At 40.2% G+C, this 25703-nt stretch overlaps 1 protein-coding gene and 1 long non-coding RNA gene across 2 annotated transcripts in view; one reads left to right on the forward strand and one right to left on the reverse strand.

The window, feature by feature from the left end:
* The window catches only part of LOC138159266 (uncharacterized), a 64751-nt gene extending 57921 nt beyond the window's left edge, over nt 1-6830 (forward strand). The window contains exon 3 of the long non-coding RNA XR_011167856.1: nt 6372-6830. This is a non-coding gene — a long non-coding RNA (uncharacterized lncRNA). The remainder of the gene's footprint in view (nt 1-6371) is intronic.
* Nucleotides 621-25703, reverse strand: part of CYB5B (cytochrome b5 type B) — a 48059-nt gene continuing 22976 nt past the window's right edge. Inside the window, exons 2-5 of the mRNA XM_069085477.1 lie at nt 15196-15324; nt 14826-14852; nt 5287-5309; nt 621-4330 (exon numbers count right to left, since the gene is read on the reverse strand). Of these exons, the coding sequence (XP_068941578.1) occupies nt 4240-4330; nt 5287-5309; nt 14826-14852; nt 15196-15324 (270 nt within the window). The 3' untranslated portion in view covers nt 621-4239. The remainder of the gene's footprint in view (nt 4331-5286; nt 5310-14825; nt 14853-15195; nt 15325-25703) is intronic.

The raw sequence follows: 25703 nt of genomic DNA on the forward strand, positions 1-25703 counted from the left end.
GCTCAGTGGCATTAAGGGAGTAAATAGCTGAACCTAGAGCCCAGGTTTTATCAGACCAAGGGTCATATTGTTCCCACTGTACATGGCTGTGAGACTTAATGGAAGAAAAGGTCCTGGATTCAAATGGTGGGAAAAATCACTGTGTTAATGAGTATAATCAGCAGTTTCACAAGATTCTCATCTCAGTATTAAAAAGTCAAAAACAGTTAAAGGACTCTAGCTTCCTTATTTTGATTTTATAATTACTATAACTTTAACCTCAGAACTGAAATTTCCCCCAAAGCATCTTGCTTGGTCATCTTTACAAAGAAAATACTATTACCTTATAATGTTTTCACTTTAAAAGACTGATTTCCACATTTGGTTTACATTAATATTGTCCAAAAGTCTTTGAAGTTTCCTCCATCTTTTGTGTACATTGAGAGAGGCATTTCCTTCAGGCTGTGAGTCACAACAGAAATTCTTAAGAACAGTCTGAAATCAGTAGTCACATTAAACAGAAATTTCAGCATAGCCACAGCGGATATTCACAGGACTCAAATGGTCTCCTAAAACACCTAAGAATAAAAAAAAAAATCTAACAGACTCCTGAGTTTAATGTTTAAAGAACTGTCACCAAGTCAAGAAAAGAAAACAGTATCTTTATTGTGTGTCCACTCTAAGAAACATTCACAGTCTGTACATCCCATTAGAAATAGACAAAGATCTTTGTGTAAAAAATTCCGAAATTTAAAAAGTAAACACTCTGCATTACTGAATACACAACAGGGATGCTAATGTCACACATTTACTGTCAGTCAGGGATGTATGATATAAAGAAAGGCAACTTAAATTATACCAGTACTTCTCCCAAACTGGGCAAATTTAAGACATGTGTGCTGAAAACAAAGTCGCTAGTTAAGGAAGGAATAAGGTGCCAAACCCAGAACATAGCAGGTAATTGGAGAAACATTTCTACACTGCATCACCCCCGCACATTCCAACCCTAGCTCTTGTGGAGTTAAGACAGCCAAATCCGGCTAACCTCTCCAATGGTTTTGTCATGCTGGGCAACTACAGAGGAAGACAGTTGGACAGATCCAATTCTTGTTGGGACAAGTCGAGATTGACTACCTCTTGCCCTAGCAGAGTAGGAGAAGGTATTAATTTTCTCCCTGTGTCATCTCCATCTCCTAAAATGGAATTTAAATTGGATAGGCATCACCTCAGATTTGAAGCACGAAGTGTTGTGATGACATACTTGGCCTGTAAAATATTTTTCATTACCCCACAACTGAATAGGAATATTCGCGAGTGAACAGAAACTCAACAATGATCTTATTTCACAATACTTACTTCTATGACCTCTGCTAAAGGAACCAACTCCAGAGGTTGGAATTATAGGTCCAGTGGATTTTGTTTCTGGTGAAGTTATTCCCCTGAGAAACACAATACTACCTTTGTTTCTACCACCTCCTTCTCTTGACAAGTACAGAAGTCAATGAAACCAATTCCTCCAGGGGTAGGATGATGGAATGCTAGGGAGCTGGCACAAAGACTCACCAACTGTCACAGTCAACAGCGTATTCTTGGTGGCACAAGCTCCCCCCACCTCTTTTCTAGATTTGTTCCCTAGACATTATGCTTCTGACTCAGTGTAGTGCAGGAGAGCTAACTTTCTTCCAAAATAAACAAGAAAATACCCCTGAGACCTGTGCCAATGAGCACTGGGAGCCGGTGGGGAATTATTTCAGATACTGTAGACCAGCTTTTGCTATCTATCCAATGATACTGAAATTGATGCGTATTCTGGCTTTTATTTACAGCAGAAATGTAGTTAACTGGGTCATCTTTGTTGCTCAAATTAATCAGAAAGATGCTAGTGTGCAACCAATGTTATGGGCTCTCCTGCTAGAGAGGTAACTTAACAGGGGTTTGCAATATAGTATAGTAGCAAATATACATAAGGGCAGTTTTAATAATATAACTAAAGACATCCTATGAGCAATCTGGGTACAAAAAGGAACTCAAAGTCTGGGTGGGTTTTATGTGTGGTAGAGATGAGACCAAAGAATTTTCATCTGGCTTAAGGGAAGAACAATTCCAGATGCAAACAGGAGAAGATGTCCAGGACAAAATATAAAAACACATTATTGTTTTACCCTAAAATATCAAAACACCATTTTCTTTGAGGACAGTTTTACAAAGTCCCCTAGAACCCAGCTGGTTTGCATTCAACTTTGGATGATGCCAAGGTACTTCTCTGATGTATTTGGGTTATCTTCCAGCTTCATTTTACTTTGAATGTTTCCCTCTCCCCACTCTCCCCCCAAAACCACAAGGCCTCACCTACCTCCCTACATTTCCAGATAAACCAATTTATCTTCATTAATTGTTGCCAATCCCTTTACTCAAGGTATTCTCATCCTACACAATTAAGAGTCATCAATGGCTAAGGTTCCTTTACAAAGAGCAATTGAAAGATTTTTTTCAACCTGTATAAAGCTCACATCTTAAAGTAGGGGGGCTGCAATAGATACCAATACACTTTCCAAAAGAAAGGCTGCATCGTACATATCCCAGAAATCCGTAAAATTTCTTCCAGAAACCCTTTTTGGCATCCAGCATGCAGTAACCATATGTTCATATAAAAGTTTATGAATACTATTTGATGAATTCTGTATTCACTCATCTGCTAAATCAGAGGATACGAGACCTCGGTTGAACTTTTTATTAAACAGTTTGCATGGGCAGACACAGGTTTGCTAAGCAGTTTCCTGTCTCGTCAGGTCCCTGGCAGAGTGAAGAAGGGGGGAGGAGTAAATGGGCAGAGCTGGTGGTGCTTCTCTGCTCGATGAGGCACTGGTCCTTTACCTACATTCAGAGAGTTAGGAGATTCTCAAAGGACAGGTGGGAATCATCCAGTCAGTGTACTGTGCACAAAGGTAGAAAGGAGAAAGTCCTAGGGTATGGGACAGTCTGCTCCTAGGAAGTACTGTGAGTAAGCAATAGGTAAAAACAGCCATGCCAAGAAAAACCACAGGATGTCTCTTTTATTCTAGTACATTCCAACAGGAATAGTCACAAACACCTGGGAGCCACAGAGGTGAAAGAGAGAAGCATAAACACACATTTTCTCTTATTTATCCCACCCACAAATGCCATATTATTGTACCAACTATCTCTCATCCCAAATGTCATGGATACATTTGTAGGCACAGTATCTTAAGTAATTAGAATCTCTCCAAAATCCACTAAATTAAACCAATACCCCGAGAAAGCTCACCAGGCTTACTCTGAACTTAAATATGCTGTTTTTTAATAGACCAAAATAAAAAAAAGGACCAAGCTATAGGAATGGTGACTGTTTCTTCAAATCACTTGCCTAGAGAGGTACCTGAGAAACTTTTTCATCCAAATCCACGGTCACTCCTTCCCACCTCCATACCCAGTTCTCCCTCCGGGCTCCTATGAACTCATCACAGCCTAAATGACTCCACTCATTCACTAAAGGAGAGACTAGCTTATTCCAAACACCACTTTAAAAAAAGAAGAAATGGGGACCACAGAGGTCAAGTGTTATTCTTATGGGGAAGTGAGGATAAAACGTTATATTCAAAAATGACAACTTCGAAAGTTGTGTTCTAGGTAACAGTAGCTTTGCACTTCTACTGGAGATAAATAACACAGAAATAACAAAACTAATGGCATTAAGTTAAATTGTAATTTTTAAAAGTTGGTATTTGTTTAAAAGTAGCTACCAGTATAGAGAGAAAAAAGAATAGACATTTTCTCATCCTCAAAGGGAGGTATTCTGCTGCCCTTCTTTTGGGAATGCTCTAAGCTCAAAGGGCCAGAGCAGACATTTTTATTGAAAGACACTGGAAACAGACAGTATTTTTTTTGTAAATGCACAGGACTGTTTTACATATACACATTCAAATGACTTCTCCACCTCCCTGAACTGGTTGACAGAAAATTGTGGAATGAAGAGTTATTTACAAAAACTTCAGGAAGGAAAAACGAGCTAGAGAATGGAATGGTAGACAGTGATGAAGCCTCTGTAAAGTAAGGCATTGCAACTGTATGAGGAGGCCCACTGGCCCAGTTCAGAGGTGGACAGTAGGCATGCCCATCTGGACTTAGAAGGGGAACAGTAAAATTGGCAGGATTAAGGAATCAGCAGTCCTACCAGAGCAGGACTGCATATTTTCTCTCTCTCTATAGCATGTTCACTTTCCAGGTTCCAAAGAGGATGGCTCAGGACAACTTGCTCTCCGCCATGTAAAAACGATACATGATAGCTAAGAGGGCAGCCCCCACGACAGGTATGATCCAATTTGACCAGCAGCTAGAGAAAAAAAAAAAACGAACAAAATGCAACCAAGTCAGATATGTTGACCCAAACTGTTCTGCACAATCAGCACACTTTTTTCTAGGCAAAAAAATGGGAAATACTAGCTGCTAAACAACAAGATGTTAGTAAATACTGAATTGACATTTAGAACTGCCAGAGCATCGTGCCAAATTTAGTTACAATTAAGATTTCTACAGAAGGATATTCTCTAACATGTTATGTAAATCTAGAAAACACTACAAGAAAACGACTGCGGAAAGGCATAAACATTCAGCCAAAGGTACTGTCTGGATTTTTCTGTAGAAGTTTCAAAACTAGAATGAAACTGCTTAAAAGGAGAATATTTCTTTTTAAAGGACCTCAAGGTCATAAGAGTCACCATCCAGGTCCTGAAGGCTCCACATGGCCCAGCTGGCCTCCACTTGAGATCTATGTAGCCAATGAGGCTGAATAACTTGGAAAGCCTTTAAAAGTGGGTCCTAACAGATTCAATTAATGTTTTTTTCTTGTCTCAGCGAACAAACATGAGACAGGAGGAATACTAGCTTTATGTATGCAAGGCAGAAAAGAAGTCTAAAAGTATGACAGACAATCTAAACTTGTTAACCACGTGGGAATCTCCATTTTAAAAAGTAAGATTTTGGGTGGTTAGGTGGCGCAGTGAGTAAAGCGCCTGCCCGGATTCAGGAGGACCCGAGTTCGGTTCCAGCCTCAGACACTTAACACCCACACAAAAGAACTAGCCAGGTAACCTCGGGCAAGTTACTTAACCCCAATTGCCCTCCAAAAGACAAAAATTAATAAATAAATAAATGAAAAGCAAGATTTTTCAAAGCTGTAACCTTATTATCAAATTATAGAAAATATATACTTATTATCACTATAAATGGAGCTCTCCATTAAGACTTTGCTTGCAAAATACAAGGAAGTTTGTTAAAGTAATACTGTACCTTTTGTATAATGAACTTGAATTCTGGAGATGTGAACAAAAAAACAAAAAGAAAAAAAGAAATATGGTTAGCACTGCTTATTTAAAACTAGAAACTGAAACATAAATTCAAACTGTACTTTGTTCAGACCAGTTTTAGAACTAGACAAAACTTCATTTAAAATTTCTCATGAGTAAGTGTAGAAGATGAGGGGAACGTGGCGATAACAACTACAGAGACATGGCCTCAGGTTCCCACTAGGTTACCTAACCCAGTTTGGTTTGCTAAGACTGTATGTTCTAGAAACACAGATCAAAATTTTAAAATTTCCTCTAAAATACAATGGCTAGTTATACAATACTCCACATAATGGGAATACCATGACTATTATTCCTAGAGGAAACTGACTATCTTTTGATGTTTTTAAATGCATACTACAACTATGACCAAGGACTATACAACTTATGTGGCTACCACACACATGGAAATGAAAATAGGGAAGGTGAACATTCACCTAAAACTCATTATTTTATGTAACCCAAAAATCCTGCTAATTTTATTTTCAAGTGGCAGGTAATTCCAAAAACAAAGGCTATTACACAAAAAGTCTGGATGACAACTGGCAGTGGGCAACAATTCACAAATAAAAGGTCCTTCCTCCATGTGTGGAGTCTGTAAGTTTCTGACAACAAATTAGTGAAAGACTTCCTAGCAAACCTATATAGACCCACAAATACTTCTGGAATGAAGTTTCAGTCTTGATTCCATGCAAATTAATCTAAGCCTTTCCTTAGGACCAGAAAGAAATTAAGCTGCAAAAAAAAAAAGCTAAAAATGTTCAATGGACCTTTTTAACTAAGATGACACTAAGGGTCTTTGGATCCATGGCCATTGGGCACATTGTGGAATGATGTACATACCTCTAATGAAAACTCCGCAGCCTCAATTTTGAGAACTGTTTTAAACTCATCACCTATAATGCTGCCTGATACTTAACTTTTCAGATTTCTAAACAGCAGGAACACATGATCTGGCTGCACTGGGAAATGGCCATGGTCTCTCATACTCAAGCTATGTAACAGTTACATTGGTATTTTTCTCCACAGACATATACTGATGCTTGGCAGAAGAGATTTACAAAGGGGCTATGAAACAAGATGCTTCACTGGAAATTTTGAACACTGGCCAAAGGCATCAAAGGATAAAGTATACACTGCAGCACTCAACTAGAGAACTATGAGGGTAAAAGATATGCTACCTATACAAGAGCCTTCTCTAGGATTCAAACTTTGAACATTAATTTTTTCCCTGTAATTATGGTTAAAAATTCCTGAGACATGGACAGTGCTGGGGATTTTTCTGCTCTTCAAATATGGCCTATAAAACCTGAAGGAAGGGACCTAAGGCTAGAAATTTTGATTAAACTATTAAGCTACTTCCTAACTAATGTTTAGAAACACATACGGTACATTTTTTTACACCAAAAGCACCTCAGAATGCCCTTATTTTGATCATAACCATCTACCCAGAAGATAAGACACAATCTTACCTAACAGAGTACAGTAAAAAGAAGGTAGGGAAAAAAATTTGCTCTCCCTTAAGGATACTCACAGCCAAGTAAATGCCAGGCTACAGTGGCCCCACTTTTAATCAACTACAATGAAAGAGTTGTTTAAGGCAGTGCTGTTAGAAGCCAAGTCCCTCAGCCAAGCTTGGAAAGAAGCCAAATAAGTTATTTTTAATTTTGCAAAATAAAATAAAGTGCAAGACATTTGGTCCTTAAATGATTCTACTAACACATATGTCTACCTTCAAATGTCATTTCCCAATCTACACAATCACTTCCAAAGCTCTGATGTTCAACCTAATGGATTTTAAAAGGAAACCCTAAATGTCACTTTAATATATACCTTTGGCCATAGAGGCAAACCCGGCTAGTTATGACCATCCCCTGATTTCAATTTACATACAAGATTTTCAGGGAGCAGAACACAGTGACTTTAGTAAACCTTAGGGCTGCCTGATCTGTGGTACAGAGAGTAGAAACTGAAGTGCTAGCAGCAAACCAAAATCTGAAAGAGTGTTGTCAGCATTCGACAGATCAAGGGATTCCTTTGCAAGTTTTCTTATTGCTCTCAATGGAATTTTGGATGTAACTATGATCAAGAGTTAACAAAACCCCATCACAAACGTACTGTGATTTTAAGTAGGAAAAAAAAATTCGTTTCCAAATCTTAAAGAGAAGATCAGGCCTTTAATAAAGCTGTAGCTTCGTTAACACACTGCAATGATTTTTAAAACTCTGGGAAATAAAGATACTACATATGGTCTGGGTGAATTGAAAGATTTCAAATAACTAAGTGGCCTTTTTGGAAAGCTGCCTATAACAGGAACTATGTCTAACACCTTTAAATCAAAGTCTTTTTTTTGTTTGTTTTTGCTTTTGGAGGGGCAATTGGGGTTAAGTGACTTGCCCAAGGTCACGTGGCTAGTTTGTGTGTGTGTGTGTGTGTTAAGTGTCTGAGGCCAGATTTGAACTCAGGTCCTCCTGACTCCAGGGCTGGTGCTCTATTCACTGCACCACCTAGCCGCCCCTAAATCCAAGTCTTTTAACTTTCCTCTTTACTCATCTGTAAAATGAGGAGGTTATGTTAGATGACCTCTAAAGCCCCTTCCATCTCTAAAATTCTACTGCTGGGGCAGCTAGGTGGCAGAGTGAATAGAACACCAACCCTGGAGTAAGGAGGACCTGAGTTCAAATCTGGCCTCAGACATTTAACACAAAAAACTAGCCGTGTAACCTTGGGCAAGTCACTTAACCCCAATTGCCCCACCTTCCCCCCTCCAAAAAGCTAAAAGAAACACAAACCCCAAAACAAACAAAAATTTCTATTACTTTCATGCCAAATTCAAATAATCCAATATAATTTTCTTACCAATATCCACAAGTTGGCCCTATGAAAGTAATCCTTAGCCAGCTTCCCTAGAGGCTGGGCCATGAGGGCATTCCCTTGAGAAGGAATGAGAAGACACTGCACCAAGTTGTTTCCTTTCTACTTTCAAAGCTCAGAGTCTGCCCCTATTCCTGTGTGGTGATAAAATCCTTTTATATGGCCCTAAGAGCTCCATAGGGTTTCCAGAATTAACAACCATTTAGCGAACCAAGTCCAATAAAACCATTTTCCCCAGGATATCTAATCCAGGGGAGCAACTGGGAGTACCCCCTAGGTGGAGGAGATTGCATAGCCTTTGTTACATGGATACTGAATACCCATACCTAGAGAATGGGTATCCTTTATTACAGGGGTGTAAATCTAGGGAAGGTGCCCTAGCAATCTACATGCTATACAAAAATCACCATGTATGTGGAAAGATATTTCACCTACATAAAGCACTGCACTTCCAACTGAACAGTGAACATCCAGGATTTCATAGGTTAAAGTAAAATTTTAAAAGTTTTAGAGTATTCAGATATAGGGTCTTATTTTTATGTCACAAACTGACTGTCTATAAATCCAAGTATTTAAAATGGAAAGCAAAGGGTTCTAAGCTACAGGGATGATTCCAGGAAAAATAATAAACATTTGGGTGCCTTGGTTGAGAGTCTTATCTTCTTATTAACATAGAAAATTTCAATATTCATGGACAACTCTTCCTGAGAAGAAACTCAGACTTTTAAGGCCTGAAATAAATGTAAAAGTTTACCCTTCCAAGTACATTAAAACTTTGCTTTAAGGGGTGGAGGCGGCTAGGTGGCACAGTGAATAGAGCACCCACCCTGGAGTCGAGGACCTGAGTTCAAATCCGACCTCAGACACTTAACACAAAAACTAGCTGTGTGACCTCAGGCAAGTCACTTAACCCCAATTGCCCTGCCTTCCCCTTCCAAAAAAGCAAAAACAAAAAAAAAGCAAACTTGGCTTTAGCACAGTATTTGTCATATGGTGGGTCTCATTCTAAACTCCATTTAAAATAAAATTCCAGCTCTCATTTTATCTTCAAACACACGGTTCACCTATATCAGGGCCTATAGGTGGCACAGTGGATAGAGCACCAGCCCTGGAGTCAGGAGGACCCAAGTTCATATTTGACCTCAGACATTTGCTTCTAAAAAAATTTATGTTCACCTATGTGGAGATTCAGTGGTATGAACATGGGGGAACCAGCATTAAAGTGAGGTTACAAACAACTAACATTTCTAATCTACTCAAAATTTCTCAAGCTTATTGTCTAAGCAGATGACAGGTGATTAGAACTGCTCGCAAAATACTGATACTGATCTCCAAGAAAATTATCTTATTACCATACTATTATTTCATAGGAATAAATGCACAATTCTCCAAATATAAATATAAGCATATTTTTCAAGAAAACATTTATGGAAAAAAATATTCAAGAATTCAGTAAACTAAATGGAAAAAGATATATTTTAGTACTTCAAATGATCTGTGTTTTCATCAATGGGTGACTACCCATTCCTACCTTGATGGATGATATTTTTGAGTTATTGTAGCCAAAAAAAATAACCAATAAGAAACCCTCAGGTTATCACCTTCCGGTACTCAGGCCCTTCCCCATTTAACAAGGTTATTGTCTTTGGACAACAGAACATCGCTGAGAATACACTTGAAGTCTTTCCAAAAGTTGTGCTCCTGTTGCCTTTAAGGACCCAGGTTCACCTCTAGGCAACAATGAGACATCTTACTAGGACATGGGTGAAGGGGAAGAAACTCATTAGAATGAAAATATAAGGTGGTCTTTACTGGGAACTAAGAATGAAGGCAGTGATGAAATTAAAATGCTAGCTCTGAGAAGGATGTTGGGCTCTGCTAACCTTTGTTTCTACAGATCACCTCTGAAGAGAGTAGACTCCAGAACAGTCTCAAGACATGAGATGAAGGGCACCTGAGTTTTCAACAGAATCCACTGGATTCTAAGTTTCAGTAGAAAAGATAACATTTCTAAACAACAGATGCAAAGAGGAATCTGATGACCCTGATTTGAAGCTTCAGCAAGCAGTAGTCATTACTAGCCAAAGGGCACCTGGAGTCAGAAGGACTTCATAAAAAAGGTCTTCATAAAAACCTTACCAACTTTTAAGCCTGAATAATTTTATAGACATGATTTTCCATCTTTAAGTAGCTCCCCAACATCAGTTGCAGATGGCTACATGTGGCCACTGTACCCTGGGCATTCTCTTTTTTTTTTTAAAGCAATCGGGGTTAAGTAACTTGCTCAAGGTTACACAGCCAGTTATTTCTGGGTGTGATGCTAAGTATCTGAGCCCAGATTTGATCCCCAGGTCATCCCGACACTGGGGCCGGTGCTCTTACTTGCTGAGCCACCTGGGCACCCCTAAGCAATAGGGGTTAAGTAACTTGCTCAAGGTTACACGGCCAGGTGTACCCTGGGCATTCTTACTACATCTTGTGTCATAAACCAAAAACGGCTGCTACGAGACAAGGGAGTAAAAGCCATGTTCTGTAGGAGGCAGAACTGACATTAGCAAAGGGGAAAACCACATTCAATTTGGCCTTAAGGGCTGTTTGCAGGGAGTTCCATGCAGGGCAGATGAGTAAGGGTCTGAATTTAAAGCCAACACATATCCCAAAAATGCCAGAAATGGAGCAAATAAAAGCAAGGAACAAAAAACTTTTTTTGGCATTGTAATTTCTTCAGTGTGGGAGCTCCTTCCACTAATTTAGATCAACCACCCCTTCTTCCATTAATGGTTGTATAAGTCACAGCAACCAAAAAAGAGAAAGCAAACCACCAGATGGCCAAGGGTCTCGAAATGACCTCTGATCTTAGCTGGGCTGGTTGTGTGTAGGTTATACAGACTAGCTTAGTCATACAATCTGGTGCCAGGTCCATCAAAGTCAAAGTACTTCCAGTTTTGCAGAGGTGGCCAAAACCTGTGCTCATTTGCCATAGTCACAGAGCCCAAGGCTACCTCTATGCCAAGGACTTTGTGACATTAGTAGAAATAGTAGGTTAACCTCAGACACCCACATAGCATAGAAACAGGGAAGGTTTCCTAAAGTTCACCCCTCTGGACCCACTGAGTGTACTTCCTTACACTTTCACTTCCCCACTGTGGAGGGGCAGGGAGAGAAAGGATAGCTCATGGTACCTGTCTACATGTACCATAATTCTGGTCAGATTCAATGAGGGAAGTTAACAGAAGTGACTGATTGAAACCTGGGGAATGGATTTGGGCTCTTGCGCTCTTTTAATAATCCCAAGTTAACTGCATTGGCCAATGACTGATCAGAAGAGATGTGCTATGGAACAACAATATTCCTATCTCAGAACACTGTGTCAAGGTGATTTCTAAGACAAGTGTCTCCTGCCCAAAGCAGCCCAGCAAGGAAAGCCCAATGTGTGCACAGCAGCTTGAAGGTCCCTCGGCTTCCGGGCTTTTTAGTCACAGCAATCAAGAGGTTTCTCATTCTCAGCCCACTAACCTCACCTGTCTGGAACAGGTAAAAGAGTCTTCTCAGCTCTCTTCCCTAGACACTAGAAACTAGACACGAATGACGGGGAGCCCTCCGGTTCTGGTGCCTGGTGCCCTGGCCCCTGAGCTACCTTAGTGAGGCAATCTGACAGTAAGTCAGGGTAAGAAAAGATCATGTCCTCTGGATAGAGGGTATTGGAAAAAACATGAAGAGAAGTCCCCTAAAAATGGAATAATAGTTACTAACTAAAGTGAGTTTTCTGTCAGAAAGGTAAACTTTAAAGAATTTCACCCTAATCACACATCAAAAAAACTGGCCTAGGTCTAACCAAATAGTTGTTATTTTTACACATTTAATTTTGTATTTTTTTAATGTCCTGAAGAGAAAAGACCCAAAGTAGAAGAGCTGACTTTTCCACAGCCCCTTCACATCCCACACACTGTGGCTCAACCTGAAAAAAGGCTGAAGAATAAGAACTCTCTCCACATTAAAAATAGAGGACAGAAGAAAAAAAAAAATCTTGATCTTCAACAGGTCTAAAACTCACTGATAAAAACTGATATAACCCTTATACCCACAAGGGCAAAACCCTCAAATTTTTAGAAACTATACTTTGGAAGAGCTTACCCTGCTCCCTCCCCTCAGGGAAATCACCAAAAAAAAAAAAAAAAAGATGTGATGAAAAGTGGTAACTTAACCATTTTCTCTTGGTTAAAATAAGCTAGAAAAAACACCAGACATGACAGTTCTTCTAGCAAACAATAGCAGATTGGAAGCCCACTGGAAGTCTGATAACTTGAGAGAGAGAATATTCTTTCGTAAGTGATTGGGGAACTGAAAACTAGATTTGACATTTGTCTCTCTGAGAGGTGATGTGGTCACTAAAATCACAGATTTAGAATTGGAAAGGACTTGACAGGTCAGAGTCCAACCCCCCTGTTTTACCCCAGAGATCATATGACTTACTACTCTGGGCCACACAGCTAGTAAGTATCTGAGGCAAGACTTGAGCGCAGGCCTTCCTGACTCCAAGTCCAGGGTTAATAAAAGGTCACCTCTTGCCCAGGAGTCCTGAACTAACAGGGGAGAGAACAAAAACAAACAGCAGGATCTAGAACATATATCACTTTTAAAGGAACTATGTAATCTATAAAGTCATGTTCCCTATAAATGAGAGAATCATCTGAACACAACAGATGTGAGGAAAAACTGCATCTCAGTAACCAGAACTGTATCTTTGGCCATCAGTAAAACCTAACAAAGTGTTCAACTGAATCTTGTCATATGTAATTTAGTTATCTGCTAAACTGTCAGCTGGAAGAATTTGTTTCTGTTTCTATAATATAGTTATCTAGTGTTCTATCACTAATATTCTATAGGGACAACAGAGATTATGTATTGTCTGCATGAAACAGCACGGTACATAAACCAAGCCTCAAAGTGCTACATAAATGCCAGTTATTATTACTTCGGTAAACCCTGTAAAAGGTGCAAGGCTATAGTCAAAAGTTTCTCAAGACACTTTGTCATAAAAAGTCTCTTTAGCTCAGACATGCAGGGACCTTACTTCAAATGGGAACTTGCTCTCTAATCCCAGAGGAATATTTCCTCATTTCCAACTGTAAACATGCCCCCCTTCCCATTACTAGCACCTGCTGGGGATTACTAAGTCACAGCCACCATCATCAGCTGGCCCCCTCAAAGCCCATCAGAGCTTGTGGCTGCACCCGCAAGGTGGACCTTAATTCTGTACAGTATCTTCCTTCTAGTTTCCCTCAAGGTATTGGAAAGAAACTATAATCACATGGGAAAAGGTGCAAGAATTAAGGCTCTCTCTTTCTCTGTGTTCTGAATCTATTTTAGGGGTGTAAACAAAGATGCATCTATGAAGGAGAAGCCCGGACATATCTCCTGGGCAAACAGGGACACACCTGAGGAGGCACAGACCCATCTCTGATCTACTAATGCTTTCTGGACAAGTTCGATAAACTCATGAGAACATTACTGACAAGAGCTCAGGAGCACAGAACATAGGCTGGGGGTGCAGCAATGCAAATTACAAGCCAAAAAGTGCGCACAGCTAGGTTAGAGACAAGTTTCTCCTTTTCTGAAAATGATTCAATAGATGAACATAGTGAGTGTGTGGGGTGCAAGGAGCGGTTTGAGTCACTTGGGTGAAGACATTCTGAGCCAACTGAGGTTTCAGTACTTGTGTCTAGGTCAACACTAATTGCTGCATCAAACCTGCCTAGCAATTCAGGCTCAGTGGGGCCAGGGACACGGGTGGGGGGGTGCACATCAACATCACGATGCTTCTCCTCTATCACCTATAAAGGTGAGGCTGGAAAAGGAGGCAGGGCTAGGTAGGGGATGGTCAGTGAACAACAGATGTCCTGAAGCAGAAGAGCCTCAGAAAGACCTTCATCTTCTCTGTCCAGGGTCTGCTAACAGTGGGAGGCACCTGATGACTCTCAACAGTGCTGACTTCCTGCTTACTTCCTGCTAAACCACAGAGTAAATGGATGAGGGAACATATTTCTGAGCAAAACAGCCTCCATATTTAGATTGCTGGGTAAAGAGCAGAAAGGCCATCTCCCTGTCAATTCATCCCACGACTCTTTAAAACGGACTAGGAGGATGTGTGTGTGTGTGTGTGTTTGAATTTGGAAAGAAAAAGGACAGGATGGATGAGATTAAAAACTGATGCTCTAAGTCCTTCACCCCAAAAACCATCCTCTGAGACCAGAGCAAGACTTTTTTTAAATCACCTGTTCATCATGCTAGATGCTATCATTCTCCTAGGGTCAAGCCCCAAATTCATATGCTTCATTCCCATATACTAACTGGCTTACAAACTGAATGTTTAGGACATTTTTCCTACTATTGAAAACTCAACTGTCCTTTTCTTCTCTGTTGGAATTTAGTTCAAATTCCTTAATAACAACAACAAAAAAGGGGGGGGGGGAGTTCCACCTGGTTTTAAAAAACCACAACGTAACTCAACTCAAATTGAAAGCACACACCAAACTGGGAAATCTACTGAGGCGCTGTGTTCTGACACTTTGTGCTTCAGGCAGACAGAAGAAACAGATGTTTTCTTACCTCAGATTCTTTACCTTTACAGTCACTCTGGGGAAAAAAAAAAATCACATGTCAAGGAAATATCCAAATAATGAAGAAACATGTACACGCACAGCCAGCTGCCTTCCCAACAAATGCAGGAGCCACCAGACGACAATGGCACGTGGGTCAAATCACTGGCAGTAAAGGTACTTTTCATTACATGAGAAAAATTTACAACCTATTCCTTCTGATTGTGAATCTGTAGTAAGTGCTCAGCCTTATAAAATGAATATGGGCCAGAGGCCAGTGATGAATTTATCTCAAATAATCCTGCCCTCTTCTATAACTGCCTTTGCCCCTCCCCTCCCCTCCCCTTCCCCATCACAGCCTCTAACTCAAGGCCACTCACCGGATGGAGTTCGCCAATGTAGTACTGTTTGAGCATTTCCTTGGCATCGGAAGAGTGTCCCACATCTTCAAAGCTTTCGGTCGCATCACGACCAGCTTGTTCTATCAGAACCTCTTCTCCACCTGGGTGCTGGAAGAAAAGAAAAGAAACCAAAATCCCCTGAATCCAAGGCTCACTGAAAGCAAATAATGAGGGCCCCCTTCCTCTCATCACCTTCAACCTTTTTTTACTTCAGCAAAATGGTTTTTGACTCCAAGCTCAAGATACTTCTGGTTAGAAACCAAGGGGACTAGAGGCAATCCTAAGAAAGAGAAAGGGGGCAAGTCCCTGCATTCATTCTGTACTGAGCCTGACCAGCTTCACAAGTAGCAAACCCCTTCCAGCATAAAGGATCAATGATATCATTTCACCTTTTGTCCAAAAGAACTTGGTCTACAAATCACACTAACACTATAGCCTTCAATTCAGGTGGGGAGGTCCCACCAGACCTCTATTAGAGGCAGAGGTATAAGAGGAAGGAGGATGATAAACATTCATACATAAAGAGACTAATATCATATTTATTAAGCTATCTTTGTGAGTCAGTACAGTGCATGGACTTGGATATTAAAATTATTACAAAGCCAAGGCGGCTGTCCAATTACATTCCCTGAAATATAACTACACATAATAAAAAATAGTTTTGATACAATCTGCTATCTATAAAATATCTCTTCTACTCTCCCAATATTTCAAGGGGTTCCACAGTAGAACATGAAATCCTTGAAAGCAGGATTTCTTCTTCTTTTTTTGTGCTTATGTTCCTAGCAAAGTTCTTCGCATATATTAGGACTTTCATAAGTTTGTTGAATTCAATTAAATTCTACTACATTGAAAGTAATTTAATAAATTTTGATTATTCCTATCCTCAAAAAAATGAGCACCCCTCATGTTTACAAACATAGAGCTAGAAGGGGTCTTATTTTATGAATTTACTATTATGTAGTCCAACTCCCTTTATTTTATAGATAAGGGAAATTGACATCCAAAAAGCAATGACTTGCCTAAAACCACACAACTAAAACTAATTTCCCAATTCCTAGTTCAGGGCTCCATTCACATTGTGCTCATTCTTTTTTTTTTTTAAGCAATCGGGGTTAAGTAACTTGCTCAAGGTTACACGGCCAGTTATTATTTCTGGGTGTGATGCTGAGTATCTGAACCCGGATTTGATCCAGGTCATCCTGACACTGGAACCGGTGCTCTTACTCGCTGAGCCACCTGGCCGCCCCTAAGCAATTGGGGTTAAGTAACTTGCTCAAGGTTACACGGCCAGGTGTTTCTGGGTGGGTGCTAAGTGTCTGAGCCCAGGATTTGATCTCCAGGTCTTCTCAACACTGGAGCCGGTGCTCTTACTCGCTATGCTACCTGGCCGCCCCCAATGTGCTCATACCCAAAATACACTGACACAACAATCCGTTAGTTAATGCTTAATTATTACTCAAAAAAAATCTTTAAGATCTTTCAGAAAACAACCATAACATGTAACCAGCTCTTCTTATTCAGAATGGATAATTAACCAAACCAATTGTGAAGATGGATAGGCTTAATTAATTCATCCTGAACTGGGTTATAAAAATCCAAAATGATTGCTGTCTGGGGCAGGGGAAATGACCTAAAGTAGGTAAAAGAATAACTTTGTTCTCCAAAGTCATCTTCTGTTAAAACTTCCGTTGTTGCAGCTGGGCTAAATAAATTAGAGAATGGTACTGAGCAGATCATTAGCAACAACTCAAGTTTTCATATAGGATGTTTCATACTTTTCAATAAGTGAAAGTCATGGTTTTGTCAGTATGAGTGCTTCATTCCACTATCACAGAATGTAACCCCTCTAAGTCTTTGTGACTTCCTTTAGCCAAAAAATATTTCCTCACGTGGTGCTGCTCAACCACTACTGAACAAAAAAGGATGTCACACAACAGGGCTGCCTACAGTATTTATTGGTGTAATCCAGCTTCCAACGCTCCTTTTCTTTCTCACTGATTCCCCTTCCAAACTTTCTCTTTCCTCCTCAAGCCTCTCCCCTGTCCCCTTGTTCTCAGCTCCCACTCACTTTACTGAGAAAACTGAGGCCAACTAATGTGAGTCTGTTCCATTTCTCTTCTCAAAACCTGGACATCATCGATGTCTTAAAATGAGATGGTCCTTCTCCTTGCCAAGACCAAACCTTCAACAAGTATCTTTAATCCAGTCACCTCCTCTCTCCTAGAGAAGAGGTATCAAACACACAGCTCAGAACACTCCCAAGTGCGGCCTAAATCAAAATGTAATAATGAAATATTTAACAAAATTTTTTAAAAAACAAGAAAACACAGATATTACATTTTAAAACTAAGTCAATAAGGATCCACAGGGATCATTAACTAGTTCAGTGGCCCCCATTTCTATTTGTTTGATGCCCCTCTTCTAGAGCAGACTGTGATCACAAATCATCCTTCTCTCTTACTTTATCATTTCTTTTCCTGTCTTTTCCCATCTCTCATTTTTAACCTCTCCCTATTGTTCCTTCCCCACTGCCTTCAAACATTCCCAAGTCTTCCTCATCCAATAAATAAAAATCATCAACAGACACCACCCTTCCAAAGTTACTACCTATTCTTCCTTGGCCAAACTCCTCAAAAAAATTGCCTGTACCCATTGCCTCCAACCTCATCACTCAAGTAAAATTGCTCTTTTCAAGTTGTAATTGAGTCGTGTCCCAACACTCTATGGCTCCAGGTACTATAGAACATCAGGGTCTTCTCTCCTCCACTATCTCTCAAAGCCTGTCCAAGTTCATGTTTGTCGTTTCCAAGACACTGTCTATCCATCACATTCTCTGCCATCCCCTTTTCCTTTTGCCTTCAATCTCTCCTAAAATCAGGGTCCTTCCAATGAGTCCTTTCTTCTCATTATATAACCAAAGTAAGCTTCAGTTTCAATATTTGACCTTCCAGTGAATAGCCTGAATTAATTTCTTTAAATATTGACTGACTTGACCTCCTTGCTGTCCAAGGCACTCTCAAGTCTTCTCCAGCACCACAATTCAAAAGTGTCAATAATACAGTGCTCAATTTCCTTATAGAGCAAGTCTCACAGTTATACATTGACATTGGAAAAAACATCGCTTTGACTATATATACAGACTGTCAGCAAGGTGACATCTCTTCTTTCTAATGTGCTGTCCAGATATGTCATAGCTTTCCTTCGCATATATCTTTTAATTTCATGGCTACAGTCACTGTCTGCAGTGATCTTGGAGCCCCAAAATACAGAATCTGACAGTTTCTATTTCTTCTCCCTCTATTTGCCAGGAAGTGATAGGACCAGCTGCCATGATCTTAAGTTTTTGGATGTTAAGTTTCAAGCCAGTTTTTACACTCTCCTCTTTTACCTCCTTCAAGAGGCTTCTAAATTCCTCTTTACTTCCTGACATCAGAGTGGTATTGTCTGCATATCTGAAACTGTTAATATTTCTCCTGGCAGTCTCAATTCTGGCTTTTGATTCATTCAGTCCAGCATTTCACATGACATACTCTACATGCAAGTTAAATAATACAGCCTTGTCACACTCCTTTTCCAATCTTAAACTAATCAGTTGTTCCATGTTCAGTTCTAACTGTTGTTTCTTGGTCCACACACAGGTTCCTCAGGAGACAAGTAAGATGATCTGGTACTCCCATCTCTTTGAGAACTTGCCACATTTTACCGAGAGCCACATAAAGGCTATTGTGTAGTGAAGCAGAAGTAGATATTTTTCTGGAACTCTCTTTTGTTCTCTCCATAATCCAGCGAATGTTGGCAATTTGGTTTCTAGTGCCTCTAAGACTTTGAAAACCAGCCTGCTCTTCTGGTAATTCTCGATTCACATGTTGTTAAGCCATGCTGGTGTGTGAAAAGAGCACAATCATTTGGTAATTTGAATATTCCTTGGCATTGTCCTTTAGGATTAGGATGTACATCGATCTTTTCCAATCCAGTGGCCACTTACATGTAGAGTACATCGTTTGAGTTTTCCAAATTTCCTGGCATATTGTATGCAACACTAACACAGCATCATCTTTTAGGGTTTCAAATAACTCGGCTGTGATTCCATTTTGACATAGCAAAGCTCCCTAAGGCCCACCTGACTCTGTTCTCCAGAATATCTGGCTTTAAATCAGTAACTACACCATCACAGTTACAGGTGATGGTAGTAAGATCTTTCTTGTACAGTTCTTCTGTATATTCATTCTTGTTGCCTCTTCTTAATCTCTTCTACTTCTGTTAAGTCTGTACCATTTCTGTCTATTATCATGCCCATCTTTGCATGAACCACATTCAGTTCACATCTTAATTTTCTTGAAGAGGTCTCACATTTCCCATTCTATTACTGTCTTCTATTTCTTTGCATGGCACTTTTTATTTTTTATTTTTTTTGCCTTTTGGAGGGCAATTGGGGTTAAGTAACTTGTGTGGGTGTTAAGTGTCTGAGGCTGGACCCGAACTCAGGTCTCCCGACTCTGGGGCCAGTGCTTTACTCACTGCGCCACCTAGCAGCCCCATGCATGACACTTTTAAGAAAAAAGTTCTTGTCTCTCTTGCTATTTTCTGGAATTCTGCATTCACTTAAGTAGCTCTTTCCCCTTCTTCTTTTCCTCTTTCCTCTGCTATTTATTTGTAAAGCCTCGTCAGACAGCCAATTTGTTTTCTTGCTATTTTTCTTTGGAATGTTTTTTGTTGCAGCCTCCTATAAAATATTGTGAACCTCTGTCCATAGTTCTTCAGGCACTTTATCTACCAGAGCTGATCACTTAAATCTAGTCATTACCTCCACTTCACATTCATAAACGATGTTATCCAGGTCATACATATGTGGTCTGATGCTCCTTCCCTACTTTCTTCAATTGAAGTCTGATTTGCAATAAATGTGGCTCATAAATATAAATTTATAACTCATAAATAACTCATATACACTCATAAAGTGGCTCATAAGCCACTGTTAGCTCCACGTTTTAACTGACTACAGAGCTTTTCTACCTTCAACTGCGAAGCATATAATCAACCCAACTTCTATAGTGACCATCTGGTGACATCCATGTATAGAGCTGCCTTTTGGGTTGTTGAAAAAGTATTTGTTATGACCAGAAAGTTATCTTGACAAAAATTCTCTGCCCTGCTTCATTTTGTACTCTAGGACAAAATCTGCCTGTTATTCTAATTATCTTTTGAGTTCTTTCTTTAGCATGCCAATTCCCTATGATGAAGATGACATCTTTTTTTGTGGTACTTCTAGAAGATGTCGTAGGTCTTCATAGACCTACATGGCCTACAGTCTCATGGCTTCTTTGGCTTCAGTGGCTGGAGTATAATCTTGCATTACTGTGATGTTGAATAGTTTACCTTGGATTTGAACAGATATTATTCAGTCATTTTTGAGATTATACCCCAGTATAATGTTTCTCACCCTTTTATTTTTATTTTATTTTTTTGGAGGGGGGAAGGCAAGACAATTGGGGATAAGTGACTTGCCCACGGTCACACAGCTAGTTAAATGTCAAGTGTCTGAGACCAGATTCAAACTCAGGTCCTCCTGACTCCAGGGCTGGTGCTCACTGCGCCACCTAGCTGCTCCTCTCACCCTTTCAGTGACTACGACGTCTACTCCATTTCTTCTACAGGATTCTTGTCCACAGCAGAATATGAATGATCACCCTAATTAAAGTCACCCATTCCTGTCCCTGGAAGCTCACTGATGCTCAAGATGTCTGTGTTTAATCTTTCCATCTGCTGTTTGATGACATCCTACTTACCTGGGTTCACAAATCTTACATGACAGGTTCCTGTATAATACTGATCTTCACCACATCGGCCTTTCCTTGTGTCACCAGACACATCCATAGCTTCCTTTCAGCCCTGGCCCAGCCCTTCATTAGTACCAGAGCTATCTATCTGTAGCTGTTCTCCACTCCTCCCCAGTATCATATGGGGGCCACCTTCCAATCTTCCAATGTTCCCATCCCTTTTATCCCTTCAGTACTGTCCAGGGTGTGTTCTTGGAAAAGATACTGGAATGGTTTTCATTTCCTTCTCCAGTGGATCACCTTTTTACTAGATCTCTACACTGTGACCTATCCATCTTGGATTACCCTGCATGGCACAGTTCACTGTTTTACTGAGCTAAGCAAGCCCCTCCACCATGACAAGGAGAAGTGGGGGGGGAGGTTCTCTCCAAAGGAAACTAATTCTCTCTTAGTTACAAAATCTGATGGTTTTTCCTTAGCCTTTATCCTTCTTAAACTCTCCACTATATTGAACACACTCTCCTCTCTATTTTGGCAACCCTGCTGTCTCCTGGTTCCCCTCCTTCTTGACTGATTCTTTTCATTCTCCTTTGCTCCATATCATGTCCCTCAACGGCGGGTGATTTCCCAAAAATTCTATTCTAGGCCCGCTTTTCTTTTTTCTTCCCCACACCAGGGGTTCTTAACCTGGGGTCCATGAACTTTTTTTTTATACTCTGACAACTTGTATTTCAATACTATTGGTTTCCTTTGTAATGCTATGTATTTTATTTTAGATATTTAAAACTGCTGTTCTGAGAAAGGAGACATAGCTTCAACAGACTTCAAAAGGGATCCATGACACACAAAAAAGTTAAGTCTCTGCTTTACACTCTCTCTCCCTCTCACACGCGCACACACACACACACACACACACACACACACACAGAGGATACTTCCTTCTTCTGTCTCTGTGCCTTTGTTGTGGCTGTCCACCACACCTGGAGTGCACTCAACCTTTCACCTCTCCCTCAGAATCCACTTCTTTCTTCATCACACAGTTCAAGTGGCACCTCCTACATGAAGTCTTTCCAGATCCCCCCACCTAAGCCACCTTGTAGTTATTATATTTATTTCATACATATTCTTGTAGTAAATGAATTCTAGTACAACTCCTTAGGAGTAAAGATCATTTCCTTCTTAATAGCTATATGCTCACCATCACATACAGCATTATCTGGAATATAGTAAATGTTTAATAAATGCTTGTTAATTAATTTAAGAGTGGCTTGCCACAGAGAAAATTCTATTTCCCAGCTATGAATTATACCCCTAAAACTGACTAGTCTTCTCACAAATGTGTGCCTTTGGTCAAACCAAAGACAGCATATGCATAGTTCAGTGGAAACCTTTCTTTTCCACTAGAAAAACAACCTACACCATGTGTGATGTGGGATATTCCCTTCATCAAAAAAATGGTGAGAATTGAAGGATGGCTTCCCAGACTTCAATAAATACGTGCTTTTTAAGATAATGTGTAAGGTGAATCCCTAACTTTAATTGGACTCTGAAAGTAATCCAAGGTCTTCACAAAAGAGAAGTTACAAAGGGCTTCGAACGGAGGTGATGAGTCTTTCCATGTTTAGTACTTTTGGATTGTGAGCTCCATGGCATTTGGATTATGAACACAACCGGCATCTTTGTGTCTACCAACTGGTACAGATTCTATATAATTAATTTTAAAAACATATGTGGGGGGGTGGGGGGACAAAAAAAACTAAGGGCTGTAAATCCCAGGGCCTACACCTCATTCTACCACTTACTAGGCATCTCTGGGTACAAGTCATTCAGGGCTTCATCTAGGAGAAAGTAAGAGCTCTGCTGTAGGAAGGAAGGCCTGAATCATTTTGATCCCAAAAGTTTCTCCGGAGGAAACAGCTGTGTCCTCGAGGAAATGAAGATATGGCTCCAAAGGCACTATTAGGTAAGAGGTCATCAAGTAAGGTTCACAGAAGAAGATACAAGTAATGTGGATTGATAACTATACTGAAGAGGACCAAGGAAGCTATTTGTTGACCTGTTAACAACAAACGAAGTCTGTTCTCTTCCTGGGGCACATTTCTACAACATGAAAGAGCAATGTGATTTGTCAAATAATAAGATGACTATCCATTTCTGGTCAGTCATATGGGCATAAGCAATATTGACAGAATGAACCTAGAAAGCATTTCCAAAGATTACAAAGTCCTGGGCAAGGAAATGAAGACCTTAGGGAGCAATGATGGCACTTACACCACCGTTGCCAATTAAAGGCAAAGGCTTCAACAGAAAAAAGTCTACTTGGGAAGTAAATAGCTGATTAAGAAGATGACATCTGGTTAAGTGTTGAACCATGGCTTAAAATAAACAAAGACTGAAAATTTCCTAGCCAGGGATGAAGGAGAACCTAGGAGGACAAGGTAAGAATGCATTTGCTTAGAATCTAATCAAAAGGGCTTTAAGATATAGAGGAAGAAGGAAGGAGAAAACAGCAAACACATGAATGAACACACACACACACACACACACACACACACACACACACAGCCCCATAGTGAGTAGCTTCAAGTGTTGTGAGAACAGCTATAGAAACAACTATAAATTCACTGCAAATATATCCAAGATAGAAGTAAGCAATAAAACCCATAGACTCAAATATCTAGACACAAATGCATTCAGGGTGACATTCAGAGAATTACAGATCATAAAAGGAGGAAGAAAATTTGACATCACAAGTTAATGCTTAAACTTGGTAGTTTAAAATATTTTGTGGGAAGCTCTTTGGAATGAAATTTCGACACAAATACTATGATAAGGAGAAAAAGAAGAGATGTTTAAAGGGATTACTGTGGATGCACAACATTTGTTGAATGGGAATCTACAAATTCAGATTTTAAAAAGACAGGAGGTAATGACATCTAGTTGCCCGCAGAGTATCCAAGTTAACAGTCCTGGTCAAGCTCCAACTTAGACAAAAGATCAGAAGTACCACTGTGTGATAGTAATGGCAATTGAAGATTCCCCTGTATTGGCTTGGTTTTCAAATTGATTGTGTTAAAGCCCAGAGTTTGTTAATCCCACCTGTGGGATGGACTTGTTGATGTGAAAAGAAAGTCCTGAACTGGGAGGAGCTGGTGACGTAGATTTGGAGAGACAAGAGAGAGGCGGAAGATCTTTTTGGAAGCAGCACCTCGTGGAGAGAGAGAGAGACTAAGAGAATTGCTGGTGGCCGCTTTGAATTGCCCTGGACTTTTGAGACCTGCCCCCTGAGCTGCCAAGGACTGAGGAGACATGGCTGTTTTGCTGGTACTTTGTCTGTCTGTTTTGATGTTATTTTGCCAGATTTGTCCACTGGTGAAAGACTGTCCTGCTGAAGAAGTCCTGGAACCTGGCATTTGGTTAAGAAGCCCTGAGACTGTCCTGCAGACAGAGAGTGAATACTGTCCACTGGTGAGGGACAGTGCTGTTGTTGCAGGGGTCTGGAGACTGTCCTGCAGACAGAATGAATACTGTCCACTGGTGAAGGACAGTGCTGTTGTTGCAGGGGTCTGGAGACTGTCCTGCAGACAGAGTGAATACTGTCCACTGGTGAAGGACAGTGCTGTTGTTGAAGGGGTCTGGGAGCCTTTCTGTTGGTTCAGAAGCCCTGAAGAAGGATTTTCTTGTTGTATGTTTACAGAAATCCTGGGAGAGGGCTTTGCTAATGTGTTCGGGGGTTCTAGGACTGTTCTACAGACAGAGGATAAATTCATGAAGGGATTGGCAATGTATCTTATGGCCTTGCTAAGCCTTGTCTCCCCAGGAACTAAGATTGCTGAGAACTTGCCTCTTGTCAAGATGAAGAAAAGACCTCCATTTGGGTATTAAGTGCTGTGTTTAAACTTGATGTAACTCTGGGGTAGATTCAATTATGATCCAGGGGTGGGGAACTTTTGACCTTTTTGTGTTCTATGGTTGAACAAATGAATGTACTTTACTTAGATTGGAAACTAATCTCCATTTGAGAAGAGGGGCTTTGTGGTGGACTTAATTAAGGTATAGCCTAGGGGTGGAGAAGTATTTAGAACAGAGACTTTGTAATTGATTGAATGATTGGAAGGTCCTGGGGTGGGGTAGTACTTGGAGATTATTTAATCAAGCTTAGTAAATGCTGTATTTGGAATGATGTCATGTTTTGATCTTCTCTGTTCTTGGTTTGTCACTGAATAAAATGGAGAGCACCTATGCTGGTATTCTGAACCTTGGGAAGTTGCCTTTCTTTTGGCATTACATTACACACTGCTAAATGGCTCTCAGTGACTTTAAAACATCTTGGAGAAAGGGAGGGAAGCCTCAGAAACAGAGAAGTGTGAATGAAGAAGAGGACAGTCCCATACACCAGTGACTAGTTGACTTCCATTTCTAAAAAATTCTAAAGTACATCATTCAGGGAATGATTTGTGAGAACTTAGGAAGGGATACAATGATTACTAAAAGCTATGACTCCTTAAAGAACAAATCAAGCCAGATTAATCTTATTTTTGACAGAATGACTAGACTGGTCGATGTGAGGAGCATTAAAGACATAGTATACTTAGATTAAAACAAAGCACTCGACAAATTTGACTAAGTCTTTTATGCTGTGCTTGTTGGTAGGATGGAAATATATGGACTAGACTAGACAATAGTACACTGAAGTGACTGGTGCTG

Source organism: Petaurus breviceps, unplaced genomic scaffold (genome assembly GCF_028583685.1).
Source record: "Petaurus breviceps papuanus isolate PSGF00001 unplaced genomic scaffold, PetGlider_PUasm1.0 176, whole genome shotgun sequence".
In the NCBI taxonomy this organism is placed as follows: Eukaryota; Metazoa; Chordata; class Mammalia; order Diprotodontia; family Petauridae; genus Petaurus; species Petaurus breviceps.